Below are 21,577 nucleotides of genomic sequence, written 5' to 3'. Positions count from 1 at the left end.
TAACTAATTATTCAGTACCTCACACTGCTGGGCAGGGTTCTGCAAAGCAGCTGGGTTATTTCCATGGCCATAAAGGCTGACCAAGCCAGGCCTGAACAGAACCCCAGTCCAGCTCTCAGCCATGGAAGGGCACTGCTATGGTGGCAGACAGGAAACAATTTGTTTATAGACACTTGCAGATCAGCTTTGCTTGGACATCCTGCCCTTTGTGCATCCACACAAAGCAGTTCCTCCAAGGGTTTGGGAGCACAGGAATCCCCACTGCACCTGCTGCAGTTACACTGGCACAGACACAACCCTCCACCTCAGAAACGCCCTCGCTGCTGCTCCCTCCCCACGACACCTCACTGAAAGCACACCTTGTGTGAAATTTAAGAGTGTAATGGCACTGCACCTCTGCCATCATCAGGACATCACTTCAGCTCCCCTGAGCTTTACACAGCTCCTCTACCAAGTCTGGAGGATTACATGAGGCTGCTCAAGCCAGCTAGATATATGCTGGCTCCACTAAGATACCTCCCTGCATTCCTCAGCATCTGGGAAGAAGCTCAGGTTTTCTTTACATCCCAAGTGAATGGGAAATTCTTTACATTCCAGATCTGTATAAGAAAGTCCTGCTTCTAATGAAGTTTTTCTACACTTCTCTTTCAATGTAGAGAGCCACGATCGACCTGAGCTGGCATCTTTCCAGCACTCAGGGCTATTAGCATTTCAAATTATAAGCAATTACGGATCTGGCCATCGTTGTATCTCACAACACTGGACCTGTTTTGTTCCAGCTAATGGTGCCACTCTGTTAACTTTCAAACAGGCTGGAGGGAATAAATTGCTGCAGTTTATTCCCATACAGCTGACATTCCCGCCATGCCATCACTCACAAGCAGGGATCTGAACATTAGAAATGTAACCCACCACCCCAGACAGCCTCCAGACCTCAGAGGGGAGCTGCTGGAGAGGAGACTTTCCACTTCAAGACTCAGCACTGACACAAACTGCTGGCAGCAAGAGCCCCAAAACCAAGCTGATGGCTTATAGAGGTAAGTAACACTTTAATTTCTATCACATTAATCATGTTGTCAGGATGTTTGAGGGCTTTTTAGAGGTGGGGAGACAAGACAGGGATATGATCTTCCTTTTCAGAGAGCAGCAATCCCCTTGCTGGCACACCAAGCTCTGCTCTTACCTTTAGGCTCATCAAGGGTGGTCATTTGAGCATCCTGGCAAACCAGGAGCTCCAAACCCACAGCATCCTTGGCTCAGTCCTGCTGCCTGCACGAGCATCTCTTACCCTTGCACCCAGGGAGCCCAGGAAGATTGTGCTTTCCAAAGCAAGACTCCACTGCCAACCAGGGCATCCCAGCTCCACAGCACGGGTACCAGGGGTGAAGCCATGGTCAGCTCTGCCCCTCTGAATGTCTCACTTCATTCCTGAGGTACTCTGCAAGCAGCAAATCCACCAGTGCTTCATTTAGTGTCCTGGGCTGAGAGAAGATGAAACAGTCCCCAAAACACTCAGCTGTGATGTGGACTGGGTTGTGCAGCAGAGCATCCACTGGGCTCCAAAGCCTCCTCCTAAACATGGCTTGTGGGCAGGGGAAAGAGAAAAGAGATAGAAGTGCTACAGGGAAGAAAGTGGCCAGAAAATATAATACAACTTCTCAGTGGATGTCTTTTCAGAGCACTGAGAACTGTAGGCAATGCAGGTAACCAGAACCACGGCAGTGGGGTTTGGATTTAGTCTTTTACCCTGTGCTCCACCTTGCAGCAGCACAGGCTGCTCTGATTCTCTAACAGCACACCATTTACAGCCACAGATGTTACGGTCCAGCACTGTGCTACCAGAACACATCACTGGCTTTTCCTGTGCAGCAGCCAAGGAGGGAGGACAGCCTGTCTGTGCCTCTGCAACAGGGCAGCAGCAGAGGGTGACCTCAGGCGATGGGCAGAGCTGGGCAGTGCTATCCTCTCCTGCCCCAGCAGGGCAGGAGCCACAGCCCAGGCCCTAAGGCACAATGAACACCTGGCCCATCATCTGTAGGCTTAATCCAGAGGGTTCTGAGAATAGCCAGGTGTGGATGAGAGTGTGGAGCCTCCCAGGTCCAAGGGACAAAACAGTGGAGGATCAGGTATTTCCTCAGCAGACCAGGGGGTGAGGCAAACCTGAGGGCAGGACTTGCCTCTTGAAAGGAACTTTATTCTGTTTGTTACCTGAGTATCTTCTCTTTCATGTTTTGCTTTTCAGTTGCATTAATTAGTAGGTTTTGGGTATCCAAAAGCTTTGTCCATAACATTATTATCTCCTAGAGAAATTCCTCGCTGTTGTTGCAAAAGGTAGCAAGAAAATTGAGTGGTGTGTCTTCTCTGCCTGAGAGAGGAACTTTGTCCACTTACCACAAATATTATTAACAAGAACTGTAACTCACCTCCACCTCTGCTGCTAATTTAACCTATAACATTTTAAATGTGTTTACTGACCTGCTCTCTAGGCAGAAGCAAACTTTTTATTTTTGGCAGGGAGGGCAGGCAGACACAAAGCCCTGGCTCTCCCGTGCCTCGAAGTGGCAGTGCACACGTGCCTTTCTTTTACCATTTCCTAATTTCCAAAGGTTACAGAGGGCAGGAGACAGCCCCCTGCTGGGTGCCAGGGCTGCTGTAGGCTCTGGCTGCAGCACAAGCTAGAGTTCAAAGCCACCCTGACATGGCTGTACTTGTGACAACTTTCCGATGCAGCTGGGTACACATTAAATTAGGCATTTTTGGTTTTGAGGCTTTCCAACAATTAAGCAGTATCAATTGCTTGTGGGACACTTGAGCTGAAGTTTGGCACGTGTGCTACCTCTGCCACTCTCTAGTAGCCAGATAATTAAAGCTCAGCTGTGTTTTTAGGGATTTTCTACTCAGGAAGTTTGTCTTAGCTGCCAAAAAGAAGGCAATCCAAGCACCCACTGAGATCAGTGCCTAGATGTGCTCTTGGCAATTAGCATGATGCCTAGTAAATCAACTTTTTACTGTAGAACACCTTTTCACAAGAGGGGAACACAGGGAGTATGACCAGAAAACCTTTTCACCAGTTGCAAACAGAAACAGGTACATACTAGCAATGCAATAGATTACAGGGTGAGAGAAATAGCTACGTCGTGCCTCACTTGTCTAAGAAAATGGCATTAAAATCTAAGAGTTTGGGCACTGCACATCTATGGCTACAAAGCTACAGCTCTGATTTATAATGAGTCAAGTGCGAGCTAAAATCAGGCCTGGCTTCCTAACAGCCTTTGGGTGGAAATGAACATATTTGCTTTAGCGATGCACTCGGGTCGCTCGACAGGCCCAGAGTTTTGTATGACACCAGCTGCTTCCATATCAAATGCTGTCCACAGAGTTAAAATTAGCCTGATCCTATTTCGGGGTGGGGGGTTGGCTGTGCAGCCACTGCCTGTCTGCGCATGGGCTCCTGGCTGTGAACAGTCCCTGCCTGGCACCAGCTGGGCACACGGGAGTCTGTGGGAGCCCAAATGCCATGACATTCATTGAAACCAACCTTTCCTCCTCCTTGGACACGGGGTATGGCACATGGCACTGTCACAGGAGGCATTTGGGAGAGCTTGGATGGTACAGACTTGATGCTTGCTGGGCACAGACAATAACCATTAGAACTTATTTTTCATTCAAGAAACATCTGTGCAAGTCATTTAATTTTATGCAATGCTTTCTGCCAGCTCAATTTTCTGTGAAATGGCTTGGGGTTTGTAAGGTTATTTCCTTTAAAAAAGCTTCCTTTGACTGTACAGTGACAGGTTAATTTAGGCAATTTGAACAATGATGGTTTGGGGAATTGGCACCTTTAACTGCTTCACAGTCTACACCTTAGTTCTACACACAGGCTTCCAAACAACAGTGCTTAGCAATATTCTGATTATTTGCACTTTTTAAATGCACGATTTATGCTCTGCGTAAAAGCTTCCAGACAGGAATAGTTTTCTTTACCACATTTTACAGTGCAACAGGTAGGTCCCTGCTTTGAGTTTGGTGGTGACACTGCAGCACATGCAATGGGCTGACAGTGCTCTGACCACTGCTGTTCTTCCTGACTTATATGGTGCATTGTTGCTCCCAGCAGTTTTGGATAATTACCATGAGCCCTGCTGTTGACTCAGGGCTCTCGGTGTAGACTCAAATTCTCTTTAGGATGCTGAAGCTGCCCAGGCTTCTCTGGTGAAGAAATCAGGGATAGGACCTGAACCAGATGTAGGACTGAGAACAAGTATTTAAGAGCCCCCAGCTCTGCCCCATGGCACAGTAGCCCTCCAGCCTCTGCAAGGCCCATGCAAGGGAAAAATGATGGAAAATGCCCTTCTCATGTTGCCATCACGGCACCAGCTGCACCCCCTGCTCCCTCTCTGCCACCCACCCACCACAGCACTAACAGCCTGCTCTAGCATCATTTGAGAGGTGCTTGAGATTACTCTGCTGCTCAGGTGGCAGCAAAAGGAAGAGCTTTGCCCCAGCTTGGGCAGGAGCTGGACAGAGATTCCATCCTTTGGCTGCTCTCCTCCCCACTCCCAGGCTGCCCAGCCCACAGCACTGCACATGTGGCATGGAGGGAGCCACATTTATACATCTCTGAAGCCCAGCAGTTGCTCTTCTGGTTCATGTGCTCACCATAAACCCCCCAGCTCCTGGGGGAACCCCAACACTGATGTGTGCCTCTGGGAAGGCACCTGTGGCCATTTCCTTGCACCACCACCATGGGGACACAGGCACAGCCCTCTCAGCAGCCCAGACAGACACTTCTCTGACCAGTGAGCTAAAAACATCTCCTGGCATGTCAGGGAAAGCAGAGACAAGAGAGCTTTAAATAGCACACCCCACAGCAAGCAGACTCCAGAGGGAATCCTGGGCTCTTGTTTAATTGTGCATGATCAGATCTCACCCACTGACTCCGCTCCACTCGTGGAAGTGCTGGCACTGCCTGTCTCAGATGGTGAGCAGTGCTGATGGAGCTGAACCAGGACAAGATCTTTAGGCCAGAATTCACTGAGGGCACAGATGTGAGGTGATGGGTAACTGGAGGATTATGTGTTGTTGTTCCCATGCACAGCTGCCCTGCGTGGGGCACAGGCTGGGAGGAGCTCCCGTGGGGCACGACTGTCACTCACCTGCATTGTGCAGCAGCAGCATGAGGAGCTCAGGGGCCTCATGTGCACTGGGACAAGAGAGCTGACATTCCAGCAGGCTCAGGAGCTTTGGTTCTTCTCTCGATCTGCCATCTTTGATGATTTCAGGTTTAGAGGGGAGAAGCATCAGATCACCAGTCAGTAACCACTTGAGGCACACCTGTGTGACAGGAGATGACAGAAGCTACAGCAAGCACATGCTACTTTGCATAGCACTTTGGAGAAAAATGTTATGCAGGCTCTGCAAAACCTATGCCAGATTCCTATTTGTTTCTGAGTGCAGAGTAGCTACTGCTGTCAGTCTAGAGATAATCCCATTTGAATGTGTTCCCATCTGAGGATATACTTTCCTTTTATTCCTATGCAAATGAAATCAGCTAAGTAAAATCATGAGGTTTGGGGACAGAAAAGGCTCTTTCTCCGTTTTGGTAATTACTAGTATAGCAAAGACATCCTGTGCCTACAGGATGCTGTAGCAGTTGCGATTCCCACAGTGCTGTTCACAAAAATTCCTTATTCCCGAAGGAGGGACACACGTGACAGGTGTGGTCTGGGGCCACTGGAGATCAGAACTCGCTTCGTTCTGTGGAAAATGCAAACGTAAAGGTACAGCCATGGCAGCAGAGTCATCCCTGGGGCTCCGGATAGCAAAGCCATGAGTCACACACAGTTACATGCACTGATCACACAATTCCCATCTCCTAAGCCTGCTGGAATGAGAGTCACCTCCTTGGAAGGTGTGCCCCCCATGGAGCACAGGGTTGGACAGGCTGCTCGCCCTCCTCTTTGGCCCTGTTAACTTAATCCTCCCTATGACATGCAGCAGAGTCATCACTGGGCCATGGTGGGGAGGTCAACTCGCTCACTGGCTGAACAGTGCAGGGCACATTTCATACCTTAAAAAAACAAGACTGTGAGTTTTCGTACTATGGCTGAAGCTCTGCTTCATTATTACCTGCAGGCATCCATGTGGGATTGGGAATAACACCCTCCAGCAGTCTGCAGTGAAAAGGACAGCTGGGATGGGATTCATCCCCTCCTCAGGCACAGCCAGGGCTGTGCAGCAGCAGGAACCGCTGGCTCCCGGCACGGTGCAGCTGCAAGGAGGGAACGGGGGCTCGATGGCTCAGAGCTGTACCTGGGCAGTGCAGCCCAGCCCTGCTCCAGCGCCCCAGCTCAGCATTAACGTAGAGTTCTGAGGAAGCAGGAATCCTGGGGACCGTGAGACTGTGGGTGTTCCCTCACAGCTTTCAAGAAAGAGCTTAGTCTAGCTTTGTTACAACATCCTAACTACAGAAACAGCATTTGCAGGTTCTTGAAACAACATTCTTTCCATGGCACTGAATGGTCCTTAGGATTCACATAAGGGACCCTCAGCATCCACCAAACACAGCCTCTGGGATGTGCCTGTGCCATGGGAATGCCAAAGTTACAGCACAGAGCAGCAGGAAAGTGCCACAGGATGCCCAGGGACTCCCCAAATGCTGTCACCTTTACTCACACCTGCACATACTCTGCAGGTCACGGCCATGGGCACCAGAGCCTTCATGCCCCACACATCCCAGGGCCTGCAGGCTTCACATGTCAGGCAGTCTGGGCTCAAAATCCTTCTACATCTCTGTAATGCTCTGGCATGCAAAGAAGTGGGGCAGGGTTGGAGGTTTTTTTATAGGGAAGAAAAGGAGCAAATTACCAGGATTTCTGTTTGATGCGAATATACTTTAACAAGTATGGAGCCTCACGATTTCAAGTGGAAGCTTAGCATCTCTTAAAATAAGCTCTAGGCATCTTTTAATGTCGGTGCTTAAAAGGGGATTTAGTCACTTGGTTCTAGGAACTCCAGTTTGACTCAAGTGTCCAATATCTATCGGCAGTTCAGCTGTTATCCAAATAGGGGAGGGAAAGCCAGGATTTTCCAGCCCTGAGAAACAGCTGTGCTCAGAAGAGGCATGTAATATGAGGGATAAAATTAATTCCCCCCTCAGCCGTGGCGTGTGAGCCTCTCCCAGGCGCTGGATGAAGGACCTGTCTCTCCCACCGTGTCCCACGGGGCTGCTGGGGCCATGGGGAGCCTCTCGCTAGGCGGCCCCCGAGCCCTGCCAGGGACTCTGCTCTCCCCCAGGGACCTCCCAGGCAACCAAAAGGGGATTTGAAGGGACAGATATTGAGGCCCTATCTCTTCACACTGCACTTGGAGTGGGACGTGCTCGTGAGCAGAAGCACCCTAAGTACAAGCACCAACAGCCCACAGGCTTCACGACCACGTGAGCCACACACAGGGTATGTTTGTTCACCATCTCATCAGGGATGTGCCTTAAATAGTACCAAAATTAAGCTTTCTACTGTTCTCTTTCCTGTATTAAGGCTACTGTTGCTCAAATGCCATTACGTTCTGAGAGCTGATCCTCTTTTCTTTGTGCCGCTTGCTCTGTAAAATGGACAGACCCAGCTTAAACTTAGCAAAGACTTTGAAGCATGGAACACAGTACACCCATTTCAGCAGCCCTGCTGGTCTCCATGCTTGACAGTCTTTGTCAATTCCAGAGGGAGGCTGTCCTTGAAAGCCAGCACGCATTTCTGCCCTTCCCAAATGTGTATGGAAACACGCCCAGGAGTGCCAGACACAACTCTTGAGATGCAAATCTCCAACCTGCTTCATGGGAGGCATTAAAAGCTGAATTCACAGAAAACAGAGCCTCTGAAATTGTGCTCTTTGGTGCCACCTGTTCTGAAAATATGCCAAAAATAAAAAGGTCTTTGAAACATACCCAGCTGCATTTCTACAATTTAGAGAGACTCTCAGCACGCTTCACATCCAACCAGGATTCTGTAGTTTCTGTGAATACCTTATCAGTGGCTACAATAACCTCTTGCAGCTATTTGATTATTTTCAGAACATCCCGGCTGACGCAAACCTGCCCCACTCCCTAGCTGAAGAGCAGTCATATTAAGAAATAGTCCCACAAATAACAAAATTTTCTGCAATCTTACTGATCTTCTCAGGATCTTTGGAGTGTAGGAAGAGAAACAAATAAAATCACTCTTTTCTCACTTCCTACAGAAGTCTCATTATTCACACCCCAGGAGCAACAGAGAAGCCACTTTCTAATCACACATTCACGCCACTAAGGAACTCACAGCTAGAAAGCTCACTACTGAAGTGGTGACAATTTCCCTGTTTAGCCATATGGCACAGAAGAAATACAGCTCCAGACAGAGCTTTCTCCAGCCCACTGCCATTGGGTTCTTTGCAGACCTATGCTCATATCTCTGTTAAGCCCTACAGAGTAGTGCCACAAGATACCCAAGTGTCTAGCACACACTCCCTAAGTTTGAACACCTCTATGAAAATGACTAGCACCATCAGGTACATGCAGATGGCTTGCAAAATCATCATTTTCAAAGTGATTGAAAGTTGTTATCCAGTGTATCTATCCAAGCCTTTTTTAAAATAAAAGGCAAGCTGGTACATTAATGTGATGTTGCAGTCTAGCTCTGCCTCACCTCTAAGTGTAAATTTTTAAATGTACTCCTCCCCTCTACACACACTCTTTGCAATGCAGTGTATTTCAGATCCAGCAGATGCTCGTCTCATTCCTAAAACAGATTTAATGTGTTTTCCATGATCTAAACACCTGGCAAAAGGGCTCTGTGCAGAATTTAATACTTTCCTAGCCCTGTGTTAAATTTGTCCTAGTGTTGCATATAGCATAATTCTGCAGCCATGTCAACTATTCAGGTAATGCCAGAATGTCGTCATTATGGTTTGTGTCAACAGCGTGATCTGTATGTACCTTGCAATCATTCTGGTGTTGGGTTGCAAAGGTCCTTGGACTCTTCATTTGGCTAAGTCTAATTCTGTCCACTTCACAAAGATCTAGAGTTACACTAAGTAAAGGTTGACATTTACATGAGACACTAGGACTGCTAGAATGACTCACCAAGGTAAAACCTTGGCTAGATAATCTTTCAAGGGCGTAAATTGTAGGGTGATGACTTTTCACAGACTCGTGAAATCACAGAATGGTTTGGGTTGGAAGGGATTTTAAAGACCATCTTGTTCCAACTCCCTTGCCATGGGCAGGAACACTTCCCACTAGAGCAGGTTGCTCCAAGCCTTGTCCAGACTGGCCTTGAACACCTCCAGGGATGGGGCAGCCATAGCTTCTCTGGGCAACCTGTGCCAGGGCCTCACCACCCTCACAGGGAACAAGGTCTGCTAACCTGCTGTAGAAAACCTCTCTGCTTAGCAAGACAAACACAGGCAGAGGGGCAAGTCACACACAAGCTCAGCAGCATGTGGGATCAGGATCTCAGAAGTCTGAGAACTGATGGTTACAGAAGCCTGGAGCATCACTCATAAAGAAAAGGAGATGCATCAGAGAGAAAACAGGTATCTCAGAGTGACCTTCCAATGTTTTCTTGGAAGCTGAATGACCTCCTCTCATTTTTACTGCTGAGTTGGACAGCCATACACACAGGACAGCTTTGCCCTCCTACAGAAGCCCACTATTTCAACCACATGAAACCAATTAGTAGTAGCAGGGCTATTCAGCATTGCAGCCAGTGCCCAAATGCTCTCAGGACATTTACTCTCCCAAATACATTCTGCCCTTTAAAGCAGCACCAGTCATCATGTTCAGTAGGCTTGAAAGTCTCCTGGTTTACTAAATATCCTAAGCCCTAAAGTCATTAGATCTCAATCAAAACCGGGGAATTTAGACTAAAGCAGTGACTGTCCCAGCACTGAAACTTATAAGCCTTTTATCAATTTCCATGAATTCTCCTTTACCCAAATCCAATATTAACAGTGAGAGCATCCAACATACTCATGAGAAGCAAACTGTGAAATGGAAGGACCACACAAGAGGAGGTGAGAACAGAGCATATAACGTGAACCATGTGTGTGAAGGATGTTTGTCTACAAGCAGAGGTGCTGCCAGCAACGTGGATTTCAAGGATGGCTTCTGCTTTAAGCAGTAGACACCTAGAGCAGCCAAGAACAAACAGAATTCCCAGTGATGAGGTCTTCACTCAGCTGAACTCACAGGATCTGCTCTGATGAGAGCTTAACCTGGCCTTTCTCAAGCACTGGCAGCTGCAGCAGCCCACGTAGAGCTGCCTGAATTTGCTGTGGGAACACTGACTGCCGGGTGTGTCACAGGGCATCAGGCCAGGCACACTTGCAACCCTGACAGCCACCATCCCCTGGCCATGGTCTCTGCCACGTCAGGAGGTGTTAGCAGCAATCATCACATCAAGAAACTAATGCCATGCAACTGAGTAACTGTCTTGAACACAAATTCATAAGCTGGTGCTATTCCTGCTTAGTGCTAAAGTTCAGTGCCTCTTTCATCATTCTGGAAACTCGTCAGGAGCTGTTCTTATTCAGTTCAGTAGAGCAACCTCTCTCCAAGATCGTGCTCCTCACTCCAGATACAGTGTCCAATGCCTCCTGCAGCACCTCACTGTGCTGTGGTCCTAAACCACAGATGGCCACAGTCCCCTCTGACCCCTGCACAGGGGAACCTCTGTGCCATCTGTTTCTGTGCATGTCTTGTGTGATTCCAGACTGATCATGGACTTGTGGTCCATGAAGAGTGGTGGCAGTTCTAAGGATAATGAAGTCTTTTGTTGTGCAAGAAAAGAAGGGGAAATGGTCCTCCAATGCAGTTTTGTTAATGCTTTCTCAGATGCATGGGACAATCTTTAAAGCAGATATGTCAGTCCAGGAACTCCTTTCATTATCTGAACATGTCTGATTTTCCATCACCCTTTTTTCTTTGGAAGTGAAATAGAAAAGAACCAAATCATCCAATATTCCAGGTCCTGAAAACTGACTATACCAACTGTTGCCTGATAGACTGGAAGGCAGCACTGCAACCAGCACCACAGGAATCTGTGGTGGCGTCCAGCCAGGATAGGTTTGCCGTGGGAACCCAGGGCAACTCAAAAACATTGGCTTCCCAGGCCCTGCTCCCACATCCAAGGGTTTGGGATTATCCAGCAGCCCTTGCATCACAGCAGAGCCCTGCTGATGGCCTCATGATATAACCTTGGACAGGAGCCATCCTTGAACTGCTTGAGAGACATTTATAAATCAAGAGCAACAGCTAGAAATATGAAGGCCATGGGTGGTCCAAGTCCATGGGTAACTGTGCCTGGGGCCCTCAGGGCTCGGTAACACCCAGCAGGGCTGAATGAGACACACAGGGATATGTTCTTATTTTAACCAGGCAAATCCAACTAGACTGCAAAATATCCATCACGGTAATCAGGTGTGACTGTTTTGGGGAGTGCCAGAAAGCAGAAGAGAGAGAGAACAGACTCAAGTAAGTTATTTATGCAAATCCTCTGAGGAATTCAGACACGTACTTTGATTTTATTTGATAAGATGGGTGATTTGTAACCTACTGACCTCTTCAAGGTAACTAAATCCCACTCTGCTGAGGTATCTCCATATCTCTACACCAGGCACCCATCTGTAACTCCACCAATACGACTCCCAGACAGGGTGACAGTCAGCTAAAAGATCCCAAATTTGCAGTTACTCTACATAATGTCTAACAAATGCTCTAAGTGCCAAACTCTACCATGTGAGATCAACAAGGGTAAGATCCAAACCCTGAAGAAACACACATGCTCTTCTGACCTAGAGCACTGTCAGGGTGCCAGAAAACAACTGCAGCCTTAAACAGAGTTAAGGTGCCAAACCATGACCTCTCACATCTGGTTCTTCACAGACTGCAAACACAAAGCAAAACTGCCACACAGCCAGTGGCTCAGGCAAGGACCTCACATGGGAACACTACAGTGGCCTTAGCAACTGATCATTCAACAGCAAACAGCAGCTCTGCAACCATCTGCCAGTACCTTCAGGTGCTGTGTGCATGGCCACGGGCTCGGGGCTTGGCACTACACATCAGCTGCCAGACAGCATCGAATTCAATGCCACAGACACCAAGAGTGGGAGAGGGTGGGAGCTGCCTTAATGGATGGGGAATGCAAATCCCAGGGCCCACTTCTGCTCATGAGGATTGCATCACAGCAGAGAGCAGCAGAGGACCTCCACGGCTCCTGCAGCCAGCAGGATGCCTATTCAGGCATTTCCATGTCTTCTCCTGGATGGCAAACCAGGTTCCATTCCTTCCCCACAGCTGTAGGCACACAGGCACAGGAGCACTGTCACCATGTGTCACACGTGCTGCTGTCCCTCACCAGGGCCACAGTTCTAAGGCTCACTGCAGAAGAGTTTGTGACAGCAGCATTGCTGCTGCTCCTTCTGGATGTTTGTCAAGACTGGCCTTTGTCCTGGTGCAGGTGGCCCCAGGAGAAGCAGGGTTGGCAGCCTGTGGTACATCGACAAGGATATCCCTCTTGATATAGCAAAAGAGAAGCAAAGATGGAACCTGTAAACCTTTAATTACTGCCGTAAGCTATTAAGATCTCAGTAACTACTTTTTTTTTGTGTCAATCCATTATGCTACAGTCTTCATGCAGAGGGACCTAGCAGCTGGTTTATGAGGTTCCATTTTCACTTTCACTAAAGTAACAAGGGTTTTCTTTAGACTTTTCCATCCAGATGCAGGAAAACCCTAACTCCAGCATGAAGCCAGGTTTCACATGTAAGTTGGGTCTGTATTATTAATCCTGATTCATTTTCTCCGTGTCCTGGAGGTGACCTGAGCCTACTCTCAAATACTCAGGATGCTTCTATTTCCTCTGGCACCTCTCTGTGACTCCAAGCAGCCTAAGCTCAGTTCACAAAACAGAGTCATCACTGTGTTCTAAGGAAAAGGAGATAGCTCTAAACGCACACTGCTTTATGTTTGTCTCTCCAGGTTCTTAGGGTAAATCCGAAGGCTAAGCCTCCTTGCAAGTCTCAGCATCCTGTCAGGGCCAGAGGAATGTCACAGTAAGTGTAAATATTATTGGATCAAGTATACTCAGCTTCCTAAAGCCTCTGTCTCCATCCTGCCCTGTTTGTTTTTCCCCACACATTAGGTAAAAGCAGAGAGCCGCCAGTGTTTCGCTGTCCCTTGGTTCCTCATCCAGGGCAGTCTTCCACAACCTTCAGTTCACCAGAGTTACACCACTTTAGTTCAGCCTTATCTATTGACCCTCAAAGGGCAGGTTACACGTTTTAAATTATTATTTACAGCATTCTAAGAATATTTTGCAAGGATCAGCTCAGGCTCATCTTCAGCAAGTGTCTTAGAGGCAAAGGTCAGCATGAATATCAAGATCTGGGCCCTAAGCTCTGGAAAAAGGCTTTCTGGCTTGGAAGGTTTCCTAGTCAGAATTGCCAAGAACTGATGGAGCAGGTGACAGGGCTGGAAATGCTTGAGGGGCTGCCACAGTTATACTTCAAATATTCACTTCAGAACAGAGAGCTGGTTTAGAGCACATTTGTGGAAGTCAGGGCACCTAGAGATAGACTCGAAACTCAGGCTGGCTGGGAAAGAGATGAAAACTTGGGTTATTTCAAAGCTAAGATTATAAAAAAAGGCCACAGCAAAACAAACCCAAGCTCTTCAGTTGCACATTTATATGCAAGACACATGTTTCCAAAGCTAAATGCGACAGAGATGAGTGCACATCAACACTCCACCATGGAACAAGGACACATCTTGCACTGCAAATATTTGATCATCTCAAAACTGCCTTTCTTGCCTAATCAGAGGCCTTACTGGAACCTCTGTGTCAGCTGAGCTTTAAGAGAGGATGTCAGGACAGAGCAGAGAGACCCTGCTCACTTCCCTATGTTCAGCCTCACAGTATCAACCACAGACACAACACAAGCCAGGGAGTGCCAGGCCTGGGATCAGCTAAACCAGGTCAGGATCTCTGTAGAAGGGGACAGCTACTGGCAGCAGCACTGATCTTTACACAGAGGCTACAAGATGTGGGCAAGTCTGAGCAACACTTACTGGCTATCAGCTCCTCTTCCCACTAACTTGGTGTCCACAGGCCAGGGAGTTGTTTCTGCTTGAAGCACTTGAGTGGAGACTCTCCACAGGGTATTTACTAGCCTGGAACATGAACAACAGGTAAAACACTCTGAATCTTCTTCTCTTTCAAAGTAAAGTGCCTGCAACACAGCCAGGTTTCTGCATATGAAAAATTCAATCGATAAAAATCTCTTTTCTTTGCCATCTAGATGCAGAGTCCCTCGCTGAGCCTGGCTGGGTCTGCCTATGGAGCCACACCTGTGTTTACAAAGGTAAAAACCTCAAGTTGTCTGAACAACACAGCTTGTCCTGCAACTACCAGCATTAGATTTTGCATGTTTTTCTTCCATCAGAAGGTATCTCTAGGCTGGAATATTGGTTCATTTACAATTCAGAAAAGCCAGCATTCTTCTTTAGTGATGCTATCAAACTAACATCTTATTTGGTAAACGATCCAGACAGACAGAACCACTTATAGGAATTCATCTCATTTATTTCCTACAAAGGAGGCTGGAGTGGAAACCTCACATAGTAACCACCCTTATTATGTTGCATCCAGTGGAATAGATGTTTTTCCTGCATTTGTATCTTTATTTAAATGCACAAGCAAGGCTTTAAGGAGCACTGGTCTTCTGCTGGAAAAACTTTCACTCACAACCCACTGCAAACGCATTTAGAATTCAGTCAACTGATGCCTTAGGTTTTAACTTCCGTATTTTTCAAATCCTGTATTGTCTAGTGTGTGACTCTGAAGTTTCTTGTAGCCTGTTGACTTCTGCTCTCTCCTGCTTGGTAGACGTAACAAAGCCTCTCCAGGCCTGCTCTCCAAGGACACTGAGACTGTCCTAGGCCCAAAAAGTATAAACCAAAAGCCTTTAAGGGTGGGGGCACAAGCCTGGGGAAACTACATCATTAACTGAAGCTTTAATTGGAGAATTAACCTTGATATGCAAATGAACCAAACCTATACAAGTGTGCAGAACTCGTGACCTGGGGTCCGTCTTGGGGTCCATCTTGGCAGTAGCCTCTGGCTCCCCAGGGGGTACCTTTGAAGGCCCTTCAAATAAATACCTACCTTTGTTCCCTTATTCTTGTCTAGTCTCTGTTTTTAGGTGGCCACTTCAGGCAGCCCAACAATTATAAGTAAAATGAAAATACAGGCTTGAGACCATTCTCCTCACTGAAGGGTGTATCATTTCCTAATAAATGCTTCAATGGGGAAATACTTAAATCAGGCATTTAACACAAATATTTTCCCCTCCAGGGTCTACAAAACATAAGAGCTACCAAGGGTCAGCTGGTGGTATTTGAGTGTCGCATTCACTCCACACCCAGCCTGCAGGTTCACTGGTACAGGGAATATGATCAGATCGTGGATTCTGCCGATTTCCGAATACTGCGGAAAAGTAGGTGTTGCTGCACCTGTTTGATGTACAGATATTTTATTGGGACAGGGATAAGACAGGAGTGAGAACTGCTATAGAAATCAGGAGATCATTCATAGAAGCAGAGTTAAGTTTACAGGTATCAGATGACCCAAAGTCACAGGCTGCTGCCCAGAGTCTGCCCTTCCTCTGGCAATGCATGAGTGGGTCAGGCACAACAGGGGAAGATTCCATACAGTTAGTTATTAATGACAGCCCTACTGAGCCATGGAGACATTGTCACCATATGCTAGAACTACTGATGAACTATGGGGAAAAAAGCATAACCTCATTTCAAACGATTTCTGACACTCCCAGGCATGAGGTCAGAGCTCCAGAGGGCCAAACCCACAGCAACCAACTCCAAAGTCAGTAGAGCTCTTTGTGTATCACCTCACTGGAGACGTGTTTGTACCACCAGGTTCCCCAGCCACACCTGAGCTTTCCCTGACCAGATGCTATTCCTCGTGATGGACAGAAAGGGAGATGGTCCCCTGGTAACCAGGGTGACAGCTGAGGTGGGAAAGGGAGTGAGGGCTGAAGGGTTTGGGTTTTTTTCCATTCTGACATTATAACCATTTAAATTCTTTCTCTCTTATCTTGAGCAGAGGCTTGTTCAACAGCAGTTCCTGGTAAGTACACTGCATTTTTTGTTAGACTCCTCACCACACTCAGTGTTTCCCAGCTCATCCAAGATAAAACGATAATATCCAAAGGTATCCAGAATATTCAGTCAGGCCAAGAGCTTTCAAGTTCTTAATTTTGATGCAATCACCCAAAAGGCCCTGTTTTTTTCCCACAACACTAGGAAAAGGTATCAATCCTTTTGCATTCAGCCAATGAAGAATACCCTGTGCTAAGAGAAAACATATCAACCATTCTGACCTATAATATTTTAAACTTGTGCAAGAAAAGACAGAATTTAGCAAAAAAAACCCACCAAAAAAAAAAACCAAACAAAACAAACCAACCAACCAAAAAAAACACCACAAAAAATGTGCCTTGTTTCATTAAAATCACAGAAAGAAAGACTTTTCCTTCATCCTTGCTCCTTCTAAGCCCCTTGACTTCCTAAGACCCTGTACATCACTTTTTTGCACTTTATTAATGCCAATCCCCATCACTAAGTAACAGTCCTGTAAAGAGCAATTCCTACAGGTTAACATTTGCCTCTCGTAGTACAACAGCATGTCTGAATCTGTTATTTCAGAGGAAGTCTGCACCCTGGTTATTACAGAAGCTTTTCCAGAAGACTCTGGAATATTTAAATGTGTTGCTGAAAATGAATTTGGATCTGCAGCATCCAGTGCACATCTCTCTGTTTCCCCAGGTAAGCACATGGATTTCTGTGTTGAGCAACTAAGCACAAAAGAATTTGCTGCTGCTCAACATGAGGCAGAATCACAGGTATTTGCCAAGCAGAAGCCAGACACAAACAATTTTGTAGGCCCCAGAGAAGAGAAATGCCCAAAAAATGCAGTCTGCTTGGGTACCTCTCAAAGCTGGATGCAAGTTGTTCTGTGTTTCTTCTTTTGGTCCCTCTTCTTCCTGGGTCAAGGATGACAAGGGGGAGATGATGTTCCCTCTCTCAGAGGAATCTCATCCCTGAGCTTCATCCCTTCAGGGATTCCAGCTTGGCCCAGCACATTGGCTGTGTCTATACCTTGTTTATGGTACCACCTGACCTGTTTGGCTTGTGCTGGAAGCCATCTGCAATCAGAACAGCACCTGGCATGTACCCAGAGCTCACCAGCCCCGGCCAGAAGTCAGGTTTGGCTCATGCAGCTGTGCAGGTTTCAGTCTGTCCAGAGCCCAGGCAGGATGAGCCTCATCCACCTGCTCAGACATTCCAGTTTCCCATCCCCTGTTATTGCATGTGCTGTACTGGTGAGCCACCACTGCTTCCCACCTGACGTGGGGATAATTTTCCTTCCAGGAGCTAAAGAGCTGGAAAGCTTTGGAGGTGCTGCCCACCGGCCAGCTGTGCAGGTCACCATGAAGAAACCGACCTTTCCTAGGAACAGCCAGACAGGAGCCAAGGACCGTGGGGCAGCTGCTCTGCCATCCTACAGCCCAGAGAGCCCCGGCCTGGGCACTCGAGCAGCAGCCACAAGCTTTGGTAAGACGAACACCAAGAGCCAAGCTGAAGATTTCCATGGAGCGTATGAAAATTCACCTCGGGCTTCACCTCTGCGGTAAGACAAAGAGAAAATCACATCCCTGGGTCAGCTTTTTACAACACTTAAGGAATGAACTGTCCAGTGATGCCAGCTGCAAGCTCCAGTGCCCCTTACCCTCACAGGGATCAGGCACATGCAGTAGCCTGAGCTGTTTGCCTGGGTGACAATGACAATGTGCAGCGCCAGCCTGGCAGGTCAGAGCACAGGCTCCATTTGACCAAGTGTGTAACCACCTAAAGGCTCAGGGAAGTGCCTGATGTCATTTGCAGGAGAGCCTGTGAATAACTTAAAAGCATCACCCCAAATAATTATCCTCTAGGAGACCTTTGGTTCCACAGCAGAGCTTGAGGCAAAGATCAGAGTACCTGGGAAATCTCAAGGTGGCCGCTGCCTTCCTCAGTGGCCTTGGCCAGGTGGCATCACCTCATGTTTCTGTTTCCTATTCTAAAAAACAGTAATAAAACTCAAGATCCTGTAAGCATGGTGCAGACAGGACCTGCAAAGCACTCCGTGGAGGAAAAAGCACTGAACCAGTAACCCACTGGGTAGAATGAAAACTGTCCCAGGCCATGGGAGGGACACTCCCCAGTCAGGAGATGGAGATTCTCCCCCAGTAATAAAGTATTCCATTTTATAACAAGACTTGATCCAATTTCCATCCCAAATGCAGCTCTCCAGTCACTGCACACTTATTGCATTATCAGTTATCCTGTTTGGTTGCTCCAGAGAAACAAAACATGTTAGAGTGCCTAGATTGGCCATGTCAGCCCCATTTCTAGAGGGTTTCTCAGGGGTTTATAGGCATAACAATGACCTCCAATGGTGACAGTTCAGCCATCCAAGCCCAGCAGAGGAGTTTCCTCAGTCCTGTTAGTGACAGTGAGAGCTACGTGGAAGGCAGCCGTGTGCCTCCTCTCCCAGCTGAGTGCCAGCCTGGAGCTGCAGTGATCCTGTTACAGAGTGTGTAAAGGCTGTCCCTGACAGAAAGCATTCCCTGGGTTAGAGATTATTTTTGGATGTAGTCAGCCATTCTAACAATTCTGAACACCCTCCTTCAAATTTTACCACAGGAGAGATCATATTTCAATATAGATGTCTCCATGCAGGGGAGTTATTTTTTTGCTTAATCACTGAGTAAAAATGGTTTTGCTTCAATAACCGGCATGCAGATCATTAAGAGGAAGCTCTGAGTTTGGCTTCAAGCCCTTCCATGAAATTTAGGCTTGCTCCAGGGAAATCGGCTGGGACCCTAGGCAGATCCTAATGCATAAAGGGATGTACCATGCCACCAAAATCAGCTATGTAGTAGCTTCTAAAAATGTAGGTTACATATGTGTGTGCGTATATATATAAATAAATGTAAACAAAAAACATTAACTAGTACCGGACTTTGGACACATCTCAAGATACAGAGAGAAACTATTAAAATTTCTAGATATACCCATCTATGAGGATTTAAATACTTTTAAAGCCCACAGACGTACTGCCAGGTGCTTTGAAACATCATTATGAGTGTGACTCAGCGTTGTAAATGCTGCTGTTACCTCAAACTAAGCAATCATGGCTAATGACTGGCTGTAAAATAACTGTCTTGTTAGTCAGATTTAACATATAATTCCCTCATGTAGTGTATGTGGTTGCAACTGTGTTACCAAAGGCAAATACCAACAAAGGCAGTGATGACAGAACAAAGCCATTACTGGAAATAGCTATAAAATGAATGAAATCCTTGTACTCATACTTCTCCCAATTATTGCCTAGCAACAGGCACTCCACAAAAGCTAGAAAATTGAATTCAACAAGACTGTCGCTACCCGTTTCTCCTTTCTGAGCAGATGTAAAGGCACCTGCAGATTACACTGTCCTCAGCAGCCTTGAAGAAGCAGAACAAAACAATTTTTGATTATTAACTTCATTAAAGAAACTCAATCCAAGCAAAAGAAGAGGCTTCAGGCACTAACCATACTGCCAGGTCTTTTAGGTAGCTTTGAAGTATCTTTAACAAATAAGCAAAAGATCCTTAACTCTTTTTCTAGACATTTTTTGCTGTATGACTCAAGCAACGAGGAGAACCCAATCAGAAACAGCAGCGCACCATTCTTAGAAAGTAAACTGCAGCAGGACAGAAAAGCTGGTTTCTGACACCTCGCAGTGCTACTCACAGCACTATTAAGTTACTTGGCACAGGAGATGAAATTTATTCCTCTGCCTTCATCAGTTCAGCTTCCAGTTCTTTCACCATTTTTCCTACCTGCTGGATGTCACGTTTTTCTGTTCCTTCTCTTTCACACAAGCTGTCCCGGTTGTGTCCAGTCGTTTAAGTGTATAAAACTTCCTTAAATCGATACCTTGCAGCCAACTTTAGCTGGTGGGAAGCCGGGGAGCCTGTCTGAGCACAGAGCCTGACCTTTAGCGTGCTCGCAGCCTCCTGCAAGGCAATGAGCATGCCACAGGTACCTTTTTTTTAAGTACTCGCCTCTCTCTGTACAAACTACCCCTTTTTAATTATTTTACTTAATTTTTTTTAAACTTAAAAAGCAAATAACGTCTCTGACAACTAAGGACACATTCCCCCCCTTAATCAGTTTCATACGAGGAATTTAGATATTAGCGCTCAATTAACGCCTGCTCTGTAGTTTTAGTTCAAAAATGTTGGGCCGATGTTTAAATACAAACACTAGAGGTGGATTAACCTCTTGAAGATCGCGGTGCTGACAGACTCACAGGCACAGAGAAGGGAGAGGGGAGGCAGCTGAGAGCCCACACGCAGCCCAGCGGCGGAACCTTCGGGCTTGGGGTGTTTTCAAACAATAGGCGAGAGTTGCCAAAGTATGATTAAGATATTTAAAACACTATAATGTTAATTTAAGACGTAATTAGGCATTGAAGCTGGTGATTAAAGGTATACAAATCACCTAACCTGCCAGCAGGATCTGCTGCTGTTCTGGTGAAACAGCACAGTTGCATTTTTCCATCCATGTAAATAGCTGTAATAACAAACACAAACAGCAAAATATTAATATTTACCATATTTTTATCACATTCTTTTCACAAGGCTTGTTTTGTTACTCAGTTTATGACTGTTCAGACACATCCATGAACAGTGCCACTGCTCCTGACCGAGCTCTGTACATGAGGGGAGTGTGGGTCTCCCCCGGCCTGGGCAAGGTGGCGCTGGGCACGGAGGGAGGGCTCGCTCGGGTCTGCGGCTGGGGGGATTTAAATCACATTCAAACCTGGCTCTCGAGTATCTGTTGCCTTTAAGTGCACAGCCCTAAAAGCAGTACCAGAGTGTTATCACTGCAGAGGCAATTAGCTACAAACAATTAGTAAATAAATTAAACAAGGAATTTAGAACTACAGAATGGTTTGGGCTGGAAAGCACCTTAAAGGTGACCTTTTTTTCCGTCATGGGCAGGAACACCTTTCGCTAGACCAGGTTGCTCAGGGCCCCATCCAACCTGGCCTTGGACACTTCCAGGGATGGGGCAGCCACAGCTTCTCTGGGCAAGAATTTCCTTGGGATAACAAAGTGGGGTTTAGGGATGGTCAAGCATACTGCAGCGGTCCTTCCTCGCTGCTCCCTGACGGTGCTATGGGCAGAACACCTGCTTTTCTGTCCGAGAGCTGGCGACTCCTTCAGTTCTCCCCCTTCTCCTTCTCAGCCCCGGCCGCTTCCCCTCGGGGCGGGACGAGGCCAGCGGGGGCTGGGGCTGTGCCCATCGCCACCCCAGCGCTCCGGGGCCGGGACAGAGCCGGGACAGAGCCGGGACAGAGCCGGGTCGGGCCGGCCCAAAGCAGCAGCGCCCGCGGGAGCGGCGGCGCCCGGCGCGCGGGGGGCCCCCCCG

The 21,577-nt window shown here is 47.2% G+C and overlaps 1 protein-coding gene across 1 annotated transcript; it reads left to right on the top strand.

Annotated features, from left to right (window-relative positions):
* Positions 1-322: 322 nt before the first annotated feature.
* LOC108446414 (palladin-like) lies at positions 323-19,676 on the top strand. The gene is made up of 7 exons (XM_017732957.1): positions 323-1,037; positions 13,016-13,089; positions 14,335-14,397; positions 15,390-15,531; positions 16,158-16,181; positions 16,760-16,879; positions 17,486-19,676. Exons 3-7 carry the CDS (start codon positions 14,335-14,337, stop codon positions 17,746-17,748), a joined length of 612 nt encoding a protein of 203 aa, XP_017588446.1. The 5' UTR covers positions 323-1,037; positions 13,016-13,089; the 3' UTR covers positions 17,749-19,676.
* Positions 19,677-21,577: the final 1,901 nt, after the last annotated feature.

The sequence above is a fragment of the Corvus brachyrhynchos genome, unplaced genomic scaffold (assembly GCF_000691975.1).
Source record: "Corvus brachyrhynchos isolate BGI_N302 unplaced genomic scaffold, ASM69197v1 scaffold54, whole genome shotgun sequence".
Lineage (NCBI taxonomy): Eukaryota > Metazoa > Chordata > Aves > Passeriformes > Corvidae > Corvus > Corvus brachyrhynchos.
This window is presented reverse-complemented; position numbering and strand designations above follow the sequence as displayed.

Bases quoted from the DNA above. Each gene is read 5' to 3' on its own strand.
- LOC108446414 (XM_017732957.1), top strand. From the start codon at position 14,335: ATGCAGAGTCCCTCGCTGAGCCTGGCTGGGTCTGCCTATGGAGCCACA. The intron at 14,398-15,389 runs GTAAAAACCTCA...TTTCCCCTCCAG, and splicing joins CCACACCTGTGTTTACAAAG to GGTCTACAAAACATAAGAGC. The intron at 16,182-16,759 runs GTAAGTACACTG...CTGTTATTTCAG, and splicing joins TTGTTCAACAGCAGTTCCTG to AGGAAGTCTGCACCCTGGTT.